Below are 12641 nucleotides of genomic sequence, written 5' to 3' on the forward strand. Positions count from 1 at the left end.
GTTGTAATTGTGAATAAATAGAAAATTCCAAGCGTGTAAATGGCAAATAAAATGAAAGTAGAGTGTGTCTGTCGAAGGACAAAAGAGCACACTAAATACAAATAAGTTTGTCAAAAATAAACAATGTTACAGTACCAGTTTAACTCCAGCGTAAGAATAAACACCACAGAGGCGAAGTACAGGTCGCGCTGCAAAGTCAGTCATTGAGAAACTGACTCCGTGTGAAGATCAGCGCGGAGCGAGTGGTAGCTAGGCAACGCCAGGAAATGGCTGCCAAACGTGGAGTGATGACGTTTCAGCGTGATTAGGTAAGACGCTGGTGTTGCTGAGTCAATTGCGCGAGGAAATGATGAAGCGCAAGACGATGACGCTTAGGTGTCGCGTGACTCACCAGCTGAGGCTCGAGTGCTGGAAACCGTCGGGAAGACAGGCAAAGCGGCGAAACTTGAAAGAAATCGCCGGAATGCAGCTCACCAGGAAGACGCGATGTCGATGAAACTGGTGTCCATGAAGCAAAGATGGGTCTCTGTAGGAGCCGGAGGACGGGCATATGAGGAGTAGACCGAGTTTTTCCTGGTGGGTGTTTCGCAGGTTCGTGACCAGCTCTTGTCGCCAAATGAAATGAACGAGCTCCAGGCAGACTTGCAGGTTGAAAGGCTTCTTTAATTTGAGTAAAGATAACACCCACAGGATAGAGGCCGCCGCTCGACTCCAGGACTCCGGGCAACTGACTATCGTTGCCCAGAGCGCTAGAACCGAACGGAGGGCCAGAACACATAAACAGAGAGCAATCTCTCGTGCTGAGCACAGCACGAGGGAATGCATATACTACAACAACCAGCCCGAACTGCCTTTGGCATGCCTTTTGTTAGGCGTCCCTCACCATATTAATTTTTTTTTTTTTTTTTTTTTTAGAGCTGCAATGTCCCGCTTTAACTTTAAATATTATTTTTTTCAGTGTGCCATACCACGCTGCATAAATCAACTTTTAAAAAGCCTGTCCCCCCCCCCCCCCCCCCTCCCCCACCACCAAAATAGTGGCAAAATGCCACACTTTAACAATGGCGCTGGTGCGCCTATTGTCAGAAGTTCGGCATCGCTCGCTTTCCCGCTTTCTCTACATGAGCGCGCTGGTGTTTCCTGAACGTAGGTAGCTCTGAGATGCCTAGAGCCCCTGCAGACATGACTGACAGCAGCAGATGGTTTGTTTACTTTAGCTGATCCTTCCGCCTACATCCAAACCGCTCGCCGAAAGCTTGTTGCTCCTTGAGTGGCTCTTATTGGAGGGTCTTATGACTGAAGTGTGCGCCATATTAAAGAGATAGGTCTCGCATATGCGAGAGTTTCAGCTATTGGCATTGTAAATGACAATGCCTTTTATTTATGTGTTGGTTTTCTTAAATTGATAAATAAAAGGCATTGCATTTAACAATGCCAATAGCTTAAACTATCGCAAATGCGAGATGTATTGCATTGCAAATACTTGTCCTATCTTGCCAGCAGTACAGGCATTTTACCTCTTTACAAAATGACACAGAAACATAGTCCACCAAGATGTTCTGTACTTTAAAAATATTTTTACATATGTAAACACTTCAATTGATAATTTGATCTCTGTCTTAGGGCGAAACAACCACAAACATTCACAAAAAAACACTTCTAATGGACAGTCCAAGACAGCAGCAGTGCCTCTGTAGTGTATATTATTTTAATACACTCCGATCATTAATTATCGTTATGGTTTAGGCTTTAAGAAATTTAACATTAACTTCAGTGGGGTTAAGATGTGAATGATTCCTTCAATGGCTTACTCTGTCACTTACAGGCCTTTATGAATAGCTCATTGGCTTCCCAGCATCAGCACTGCTAATCCCACGATCCCTCGTTAGCTAATACTCAGCTTAGGGAACAGACACACAAATCTTAGCTCGAATTCTACATCAATGCACAAATGTAAGTCTAAGCCATGTACTCTGAGGGATCAGCAAACCGTCTATAATATAATTTGTAAACAAATATGTTGTAAAACATTTAAAGGCATTGTGAACAACCGGTGCATATGGTTTTTCCAGCAAGCCCAAAAAATGTCAGTTTTTTTTATATTAAAAGCATCATTACATCCCCAGATTTTTCAAATTTGGGAAAGAAAATACACTATAACATACATTTTGCCCATTGACATCTAGTACTCACTTAATTTTGTTAAAACGGTCTGTTTATCAAAATACGTCTGATTTACATGACAAATAGATATGGTCTTTCACTTGAGTCCACATTAGCAGAGAGCGAAAGTAACATAGACCAAGTTAACAGTGTCACACATACACGGTTTTACACATCTGGCAATCAAATCTGAAAGGAAACAATGATAAACTACACTTTTTTTAATGATTTAAATTTTTAGTGGTGCTCAAATGTTACCTCATTGGATTATTTCCAAGCACAAGCAAGTACGCATTTTAAAAAGTCTGTCAAATGCACAAAATGCCAATCTAAGCCCCACCAATCTGTGGTTTTTAAATTTCCGGACATAAATGCTTGCTTACCTGATTGCCGGTCTTGTTTCTTTGGCATGATATCTTCCTTTGATAAATTAAATACTTTTTCTAACCTAAAATAAAAACAAAGAATATTTGAAAACACTACATTTCTTTTTGTCCGGCTTAGAGTAAACGTAGATCCGGATAAACAACGCTCAGGGAACTTTTAAAATAAAATAGTCCGTTCAATAAGAATACCTGTAAATTGATGGAGAGCAGACAGATGCTAGCTTGTAGTGCTTTCTTAAACTTCTGGGTTAAAACATAAGGTGCAAAATGGAGATTTCTAACTCATCATTGCTTCAGTTTTGTTGTGGAATGCCATGCTCATACCTCAGACACACAGGCCTTGTACCAGTCTCTTTTCAAGCAACTGTAGGACTATAATGTATGGGGAACAATTAAAGCGGTCTTCCAATTACTACCATATGGCACCACAAAATCTTGGATATGTTTTACCATATTCCCATTATAGGATTGGGTCTGCACCATTTTATTTATTAAAAAATTAGAACCTAGGGTAGGAGGGACTATTGAAAAAGCCTGTATCTATAGCAATTTCTAAAAGCTGTGTGAAAAACCTAGGAATCATTGCTGGAATCATTGTTGAGCCATTAATAGTCACATGAGTTTGTGCAATACAATCTTTTTTACATTCCTGAATTGACCATTGCATCGTTCACTACATACTCAACACATTCATCTAGGGAGGAGTCCTTCTTCGGGTGGCCCATACCACATGTTGTAAATCAGCCCATTATTGTGGAATCACAATGATCAGCACAGCCTCACATTACAGGCCATCCCATTTTTCAATCATCAACTGGGTATACTGTCAAGCAGATGACCCTGCATATGAATTACAGCATTGGCTTAGGATGGACACAATGCGCCCTACATTACCTGTATGGGGGAAAGCCGAGCACTAAAATTCCCCCTACCACTGCAAAAGTACTGAAAATCTGGAAATCATTTCTTGGGCGACTTGGATGGGCTAGTAAGCTTATGGAAGGACTCCACTGTGGTATGGCATCCGCTTGCCCCAGATATCTGCACTGAAAGAATTTGAGGGCTGGGGAACCTTTGGTATTTCCTTACTAGGCCATTTTGTTAGGTTGGATGGTCTTGGATCTTTTTAAGAACTTCAAACTGAATTTGTCCTTGATCATTCAATTTCTGAGATACTTAGAACTCCGTCATGCCTGCAGTGTGGACTCGCCTGATGTTGCAGAATTCCCTCCACAAGAAGCTAAACTCACAATGTTCCAACTATTTCTAAGTGTCCAAGTCTCTACCATCTTTAAAACATTAAGGAATATGCTACTTACCAGTATGCATCTGTTCTTGGCATGTAGGGCTGCTGACATTCATATCTGTGCATAGATCACCGCCTAGTGTTGGGTCCAGATGATTGCACATTGTTGTCCTGGAAGAGTCTTCGAAGTATCACGAGATAGGTGGCTCTTCCCTGGACTACAGTGCGCATGGGCATCCTCTCCATCCTCAGATTGTTTTTCGCCATTGTGGCAGAGATGGAGTGTGGTACAGTAAGAGATGTCCATGCAAGAAAGTAAGAATGAATGAATGAATGCTACAGCTGCGACAGGCACCGGGGAGGAGGGTGGGCGATATGAATGTCAGCAGCCCTACATGCCAAGAACAGATGCATACTGGTAAGTAGCATAATCCGTTCGAGGCATGTGGGCTGCTGAATTCATATCTGTGCATAGAATGTATAGCAGTTTCTCCCCGGTGGCTACCTGTGCCAGCTGCAGCAGTTTGAAAAAGGGGTTTTAGAACAGCCTGTCCTACAGCAGCTTGCTGTTTGGAATGTACATCTACACAATAGTGTTTTGTGAAAGTATGTATGGTGGTCCATGTGGCTGCTCTATATATTTCCTCTAGAGGAATAATTCCTAGGAAAGCCATGGATGCCCCTAGTTTGCGTGTGGAATGCGCCCTTGGGGGAACTGTTAAAGTGCGTTTTGCTTTAAGATAACATATTTGGATGCACTTAACTATCCATCTGGCTAACCCAGATTTTGAAATGGGGTTGCCTTTATGTTGTGGTGAAAAGGCAACAAACAACTGTTTCTTTTTCCTAAAATCCTTAGTTCTATCAATGTAGTATAGAAGAGCTCTTTTGATATCTAGTGTGTGTAGAGCCCTTTCAGGGACTGTGGATTTGGAAAGAACACTGGCAGTTATATTGTTTGATTGATATGAAAATGGGTTACCACTTTTGGCATAAATGTAGGGTTTGTTCTAAGAACTACCCTATTTGCATGTATTTGGATGAATGTCTCTTGAATAGTTAACGCTTGCAGCTAGCTAACTCTTCTAAGTGAAGTAATCGCTACAAGAAAAGCTACCTTCCATGATAGGAACTGTAATTCACATGAATTCAATGGTTCAAATGGTGGTCCCATTAGTCTGGTTAAAACAACGTTTAGGTTCCAGACAGGTGAAGGTGGGTGTTTTGGGGGGATTATTCGTTTGAGTCCCTCCATGAATGCTTTAATTGCAGGCACTCTAAACAGCGAAAGGTGCTGCCTGTTTTGAAGATAAGCTGCAATGGCAGCTAAGTGTATTCTTATAGAGGAATAAGCTAGATTGCAACGATGTAGGTGCAAATGGTAGCAAATGATATTTTGCGTTGAGGCATCTAGTGGGTTTATGTCATTGTCATTACAGTAAATGACAAAACACTTCCACTTAGCTGCGTAGCAAGCTCTAGTAGTAGGTTTTCTTGCCTCCTTGATAATGTTCATACAGTCTGGAGGTAAGTTTAGGTACCCAAACTCTAAGATTTCAGGAGCCAGATTGCAATGTTCAGTTGTTGCGGATCTGGGTGCTGTATGTCTCCATGGCTCTGAGTGGGAAGAGTGGGTGTTAGTGAGGCACCACGGAAAGTTCTAGAAAAGTTGTGTACCATGGTTGCCTCACCCATATTGGAGCAACCAGGATTAGTGTCAATGAGTGTTGGCTTAGTTTGCGTGCCACTAGCGGTATTAACGGTGCTGGGGGAAAAGCGTAGGCAAATTTGCCTGACCATATCATCCATATCGCATTGCCCTGCGACTGCGGATGTGGAAACCTGGTGGCAAAGTACGGGCATTTTGCGTTTTCTTTTGTGGTGAACAGGTCTATCTCTGGTTGACCCCACTGTTGGAAGTACGGTTGTAGCACTGTGGGATGAATCTCCCACTCGTGCATCTGTTGGCTGAGTCTGCTGAGCAGCTCCGCTATTTGGTTGTCCTTGCCTGGGAGGTGTTCCGCCATGAGAAAAATGTTTCTTTGAATGGCCCACTTCCACATGCTTTGGGCTAGATGTGATAGCTGTGGAGAGTGTGTTCCTCCCTGTTTCTGTATGTAGTACATTGCCGTCATGTTGTCCGTCCGGATCAACACTGTTTTGTTGCATAAATGTACTTTGAACGCTTTCATTGACAAGAAAATTGCCATTATCTCTAACAAGTTGATGTGCATTTTCTTTTGTTGTGTTGTCCATAGGCCCTGAACTGTGTACTGAAGGACATGGGCTCCCCATCCTGTCAGGGATGCATCTGTTGTCAACACTATCTGTGGTACAGGCTCCTGGAACAGTCGTCCCTTGCAAAGGTTTTGTGGATTCCACCAATGCAGAGAGTTGTATGCACGAATGGTCACAAACACTCGGTCTATTAATTGTCCTTGAGCCTGGTTCCACTGCTGTGCTAAGCACTGTTGTAGCGGACACATGTGCAGCCGTGCGTGAGGGACTATGAAGATGCACGAAGCCATCATGCCTATGAGTTGCATAAACACTCGGGCAGAGAGCGAGTGTTGGGGCTTGAACTTTTGGATGAGCAGTTGCATACTGTTTATCCTTGTAGTGTTTGGGTATGCTTTTGCCTCCAGAGTATTTATTGTTGCGCCCAGGGACTGCTGTACATGGGACGGATGGAGATGAGATTTTGGGTAGTTTAACGTGAAGCCTAGACTGTGCAAGAGGTGAATGGTCTTTGACATGTGGCTGGCACATTGCTGGGCTGACTTTGCTTGTATTAGCCAGTCGTCCAGGTAAGGATAGACGTGAATATGTTGTCTTCTTAAATGTGCAGCTACTGTCGCTAGGCATTTTGTGAACACCCTCGGGGTTGTTGTTACACCAAATGGAAGGACTTTGAATTGGTAATGTTGATTTTGTATTGTAAACCGTAGATACTTCCTGTGAGCAGGATGTATTGGTATATGGAAGTATGCATCTTTGAGGTCCAAAGTTGCGAGGAAATCTCCTTGTTGCAACAGTGGTAAGACTTGTTGTAGAGTCAGCATATGGAAATGCTCTGATAAAATGTACTGATTTAGGGGCCTGAGGTCCAATATGGGTCTGAGAGACCCGTCCTTTTTGGGGATGAGGAAGTATAGTGAGTATACCCCTGTACCCTGATGTTCTAATGGTACTAATTCTATGGCCCCTTTTTGCAGCATGCTAATGACTTCCGGCTGCAATAAGTTTAGGTGTTCTGCAGACATAGGACGGTGTTTTGGTGGTATATTGGGTGGTGTGGAAGTTACCTCTAGGCAATAGCCAGTTAGGATAATTTGCCTCACCCACTTGTCTGTTGTGATGTTTTGCCAGACTGGTAGGAACTGCTGTAATTGTCCCCGACTGGTGTTGTATGGTCTGGGGGTAGCGCTAAGAAGTCACTGTTTTGTGTTGGTAGAGGATCTGGTGGTATTATTCCCTCGTCCTCTGCCTTTGTTGTTATTGCCGCGGTATCCACCTCTATTGTTTTTATTGTAGGTGGTTTGCGTATTTGCTTTGTAGACTGAGGTTTGCTGTGATGAGCTACCTCTTGCAGCACCTCTGTAATTGGAGTGACGAAAGGAGCCTCTATGCTGTTGCGATTGTAAGGCTCCCATAGACTTAGCTGTTTCAGTGTCCTTTTTCATTTTGTCTAGGATTGTATCTACAGCTGGACCAAACAAATAGTTAGGATTTACTGGCTGATTTAATAAAGTGGACTGGAGTTAGTTTTTGAAACCTGAGATGCGAAGCCAAGTATGTCTCCTGAGCATAACACTGGTGTTAATAGATCTGGCTGCTGTATCTGCCACGTCTAGGGCACATTTAATGGAGGCGTTCGTTATTAGCTTTCCCTCCTGTACTAGGTCTTCAGCCTGTTCCTTGTAAGGTTCAGGTAAATGTTGGAGAAGTGTCTCTAGGGAGTGTCATAATGTACCCTGTCGTACCTAGCTAACAGGGCTTGTGTATTAGATATTCGCCTTATATTAGCTGCTTGAGCAGCTACCCTCTTTCCTGATGCCTCCAAGATTTTGGATTCTTTGTCAGGAGGTGGAGCTTCTCCAGTGGTTTGTGAGTTTGCACGTTTACGTGCGTTGGATACCACTAAGGAATCCAAAGGCAGATGTCCCTTAATATATGTGGGGTCTACTGATGCTGGTCTGTACTTCCTCTCTATTCTGGGATTAATGACCCGTGCCCTAGTTATTTCTTTAAATATGTCACCTGCATGTTTAAGTACCCCTTTTAACATTGGTAGTGTTTTGACAGATCTTTCTGATGTGGCAAAAGTGTCAAAGAGGAAATCCTCCTCAATGGGGTCTGAATGCATCTCAACATTGTGATGGAGGGCTGCCCTATCTATAAGTGCATTAAAAGCAGCTGTATCTTCTGTAGGAGAAGCCTTAGCAGGGTATGCAGGTGCGTCTGGAATGGGCTGAGTATCACCATGCTGTATTGGGTCTGCCCATGGTTGAGTTTGACTGTCTTGGTCAGGGTCCACTGTGTAATTGTATTCCTCATTATCCACCTCTTCATCTGATTGTGTGGGTGTATACGAGTATGTGTGTGGTTTAGTTTGTTTTATAGGCTCAAATAGAATAGGTGAGGTTGCACAGTCCCTTTTCTTTTTGAGTGGGATGACATAAGTCTCCTTTTCAGTTTCTGGTCTTATTTTCCTTTTGTAGAGAGTGACGTTGCCAGAATTAGGGTCAATGTAAAGTTTTGACTGTTCTTCTGTTGAGGGGTCTTGATATAATATCTCCTGCTCAGTAGTTCTTGTTTGTTTTGCCAATGTCTTTGGTTTACTTTGTTTTGGCTCGATGCAGTTTTTTGGGTCGACTGCCTTAGTTTTTGAGGAAATTGGTAGACCAAATTTGATCGGTCCGAGAGTTTTTTGTGTTTCAACAGTCCTTTTAGGCTGTGCCAGCTTCTTTTTAGCCGATGTTTTTAAAGTTGCGACATTTTTTGTCGATTCGATAGTCCCCTTATGAGTTTGTAACATCTTCGGAACTGGTGTTTTTTCGGAACAATGCTTTGCTGTCTCGGCTTGATGCTTTTCTTCGGGTCGATTTTCTTCTGCTCAATATTTTTTTGTTGCACATCTATTGGTTTGTCGACTCTCTGCTTCGGTTCGACAACCTTTTTTGGATCGAGTCCCTTCTTTGTGTTGTCGACTGTCGCCGCCGATTTCTTCGGTTCGACGGCATTTTGTTTTGGAGTGGATGTAGGTGCGCCGGCCTTCAGCTTGACGACCCTTGTGTTTGACTCCGATGGATCGGCATAGTTAGGTCCGAAGACCGTATTGTCGACGATCTTCTTTGGGATCAATTCAGTTGGATTGACGTAGTTAGGTCCGAAGACACTGTTGTCGATAAGTTTCAGTTTTGTTTTTGGTTCCATCACTTTCGGTTTCGAAATCAACAACTTTGGGTTACGTTGAATCAATGGCTCTTTTGTAATATTCTTAGCCGAGCTGTGTCGCGGGGCTATAGAATGTGTTTGAAGATCTTGGCTAAGGCCTTCTGGCGATGCCTCGACCCGAGCCTGTGGAACCACAGAAGTATATGTTTGGGCCGTTGTACTCACGGTTGGCCCCGATGTAGTTGGCCCCGTTTCATCACTGGAGTTGTCTTCGACGACCCCGATCCCTTGTTCGTCGTCTCCTACCTAGACGATGTCTTCGTAGTCATCGACATAGTAGTTGGAGTCATGGTCTGAATCTTGATCCGACTGTTGTTCTGAATCTTCGGCCTCGATGAGATCTTGTTCATTGTCGAAGATATTTTCGGGCTCCGGCGCTGGTTTCTGCATGATTTGCCATGCGGCCTGTCGAACCCGAAGTGTCTTTTTAGATCGAAATTGCGCACAGGCTAGGCAGTCTGTTTCATTATGTTCTGGGGATAAACACTGGTTACATACAGGGTGTTTATTTATATGTAAATTTAGAATTACAAAGAGGGCATCTTTTGAATGGACTTCGTTCCATCGACGACCGATCTTCTTGGCGTCGAGAAGGCCTACAGCCCGATTCTAAGTCCTGAGTTGAATGAACTGTAGATAAAGCTGTCGGCACCGATCTAAACAATACCGACAAGTCCGAAGGCCTTTTGGCCTTTTGGAAAAGCTTTTTCCGATTCCGAACTCCGAGTAAAGGAAAGTACATCCGAACCCAATGGCGGAGAAAAACAATCTGAGGATGGAGAGGATGCCCATGCCCACTGTAGTCCAGGGGAGGAGCCACCTATCTCGTGATACTTCAAAGACTCTTCCAGGACAACAATGTGCAATCATCCGGACCCAACACTAGGCGGCGATCTATGCACAGATATGAATTCAGCAGCCCAGATGCCTCGAACTTATTAATACACCGGATTCATTTCTCGATCAAAAAAATCAAATGGTAAATAGACTTGATTCCTCTTGAAGACTTTGAATGGTTGGCCCCACACGAATCAGTGATTTCAGGGATTTGGCTATTTTGTATACTATTCTTTTACGCCTTTCACCATAACATAGATCTTTCTCCTTTTAATGGACAACATTATTTAATGTTGGATGAAACTGCAGAGCTATTCGCAATAACTGGGATGCGATGTATACACTCATAATCTTTTCCAGGTGTCGTTTACAGGTGAAAAACAGTTTATTTTTTTATTTTTCCAAAAACCTTTAATAATGGTCAACAAACGTTATACATCAACGCGTACTGCCTACAACCGCATCTCGGCCGGCGGTTAAGAACAGGTAAAAAAAATATTCACAGGAGTGAAAAGACCTCCATGCATCATCCTCCGATTATCTTGGAACAATACCGTAAATATGCTCTGTGGCAGCCTACCCTCATATGGAACGAATTTTAGGATTGCATAAAAGAGGATGATTGACATTCTCATAATGTACACCAGTTTAATCTACAATGGTGTGCAATGTTTACAAAAAGGTTTTTTTCTATTAACAGAGCAAAAGCGAAAAAAGTTAGATTTTCTATAAGCCATTGTCTCAATGGAATAACAAAAAGCACACTCTTACCATTCGGATGTGGTAGGGCTTATCCCAATGAAGACGAAGGACTGCTACCTAAATTATTGAGCTATTAATAGGGGGAGATACAATTGCTTTAGGCAAGACTCTTGGTTGAATTCTAAAATGCACATGTCTATATAACAAGTGCTCATCTTTTCAATACAATAACTTACACAAAATGACATATTCCAAGCAGGATAGGTTTTCCAAGTAGCAGCTGACTTCTGTGCAGATACTGAAAACAAGAGACTGAATCCTGAAAAAAGGTTAACCCAGTATAGTGTATCTGTAAAAATTCCTTATTCGAGAGAACCGTGACAAAGGAATATTGAAGATCCTTTTTGGATAATGGGATCTGAAGGCTTAACTCCACTGGATACAAAATCAAAAATCTTGACTATGAAGAAGTAGTAGGGTCATGCTAGTACAGGCTCACCTTGGAAGCAACTCTACAGAGTCAATGTAAGATACAGGCTTTCTTTAAAATATTTCTCAAAACAGGAGCAAGGGCATCAGTTTGCTTTCTCGTTTTCATTACAAGCTTTTGTCTATAATCTGGCAGAGAACAGAGTGTTTTAAACTGCTCAATGTGGTTTATACACTATGATCCTATTCTCCTGCTTGTTGAAATGCTAGACAGTATTAAAGTGTCGTTAATGAGATGCACAAACCGCTAAAGCCCGGCACAAAATGCATTTAAGTGATTTGAAAAAAGTACTGTGCAACATTATCCCCTTTACCAAACTAACAGTTAGGAAATCCTAGTCTAATAATGGTATGCTTTGAAACAAATTCAAATGTCAATAACTAGTTTTAAGAATATAAATTAAGAATACTAGAAACAAAATCAAATAACAATACGCTAATAATGTTATGCAGCAAATTCTAATTATGACTGGCTTCCTTAGTAAGATTAGTGGGACAGTTCATAGCAGCATCGAAAGGTGTTTGCCAAAGAGTACAATGCCCACCCCATTAATAATTTAAATACATTTACTTGGCTTGTATGCCCATCCAAAGCATTTGCTGCCTCTGGACCACGTCTGGATGCTTCTTTACAAAATCCTCATCATAAGGAAGCAGAAATTCCCAGCCTTGGTTGATTCTCACAACAGCCATATGATCTAAAAACTCTTTCACGTCTTCCTGGCAAAGCTGAAAGAAAAACAACAAAAGAAAAAAAACACAAGAGAAACTAGATTAGCAATACACGCACAATTTACATTGAAGCCAAACACGTGGAATTTGATAATATTTTATTGATTTGTTTATTTAAACAGGAATCACAGCAGGAAAAGCAGTACAATATACCATAGACCTGCCTCGTAATAAAGAAAACAGTACAACGTAGAGGTGAACTTGCACTTCACATGGTTTAATTTAACAGGAAGGTTAAGCCATTTTTATATCTGCAGTATATTTTGTAACAACGCTGTTTAGATAAGGCGGTGTGGAAGGGGTATTCACAAAATATAGGATGGGGGCCATAGGGTGCATGAACACAAATAGACTGCCATTATTGGAATGCTGACACTATATCACAGGTGAAAACGGGTGATGGAGCAAGGAGCCTTGGAGAAAGACTAGCTTGGTTGCAATCTTCTCATGTAACCTCTAACCCCATACTGAACTTGTATTGTGGAAATGACATGCATTACACAACATTTATAAATAGGAACGAAGCTTGCCTATGTTTTTATTCACCAGTAACTCGAGAGTGATTCTAAGATGGCCGCTAACTGAAATTCTTTAGTGCGCATGCGTCTATTGCATGTACGTAGTATGGC

The 12641-nt window shown here is 42.2% G+C and overlaps 1 protein-coding gene across 1 annotated transcript in view; it reads right to left on the reverse strand.

Moving 5' to 3' along the window:
• The window catches only part of POLR3E (RNA polymerase III subunit E), a 300274-nt gene that overhangs the window by 77454 nt on the left and 210179 nt on the right, over positions 1 to 12641 (reverse strand). Inside the window, exons 16-17 of the mRNA XM_086940764.1 lie at positions 11852 to 12009; positions 2547 to 2611 (exon numbers count right to left, since the gene is read on the reverse strand). Of these exons, the coding sequence (XP_086796890.1) occupies positions 2547 to 2611; positions 11852 to 12009 (223 nt within the window). The remainder of the gene's footprint in view (positions 1 to 2546; positions 2612 to 11851; positions 12010 to 12641) is intronic.

This window comes from Lissotriton vulgaris, chromosome 10 (assembly GCF_964263255.1).
Source record: "Lissotriton vulgaris chromosome 10, aLisVul1.2, whole genome shotgun sequence".
Classification (NCBI taxonomy): Eukaryota; Metazoa; Chordata; class Amphibia; order Caudata; family Salamandridae; genus Lissotriton; species Lissotriton vulgaris.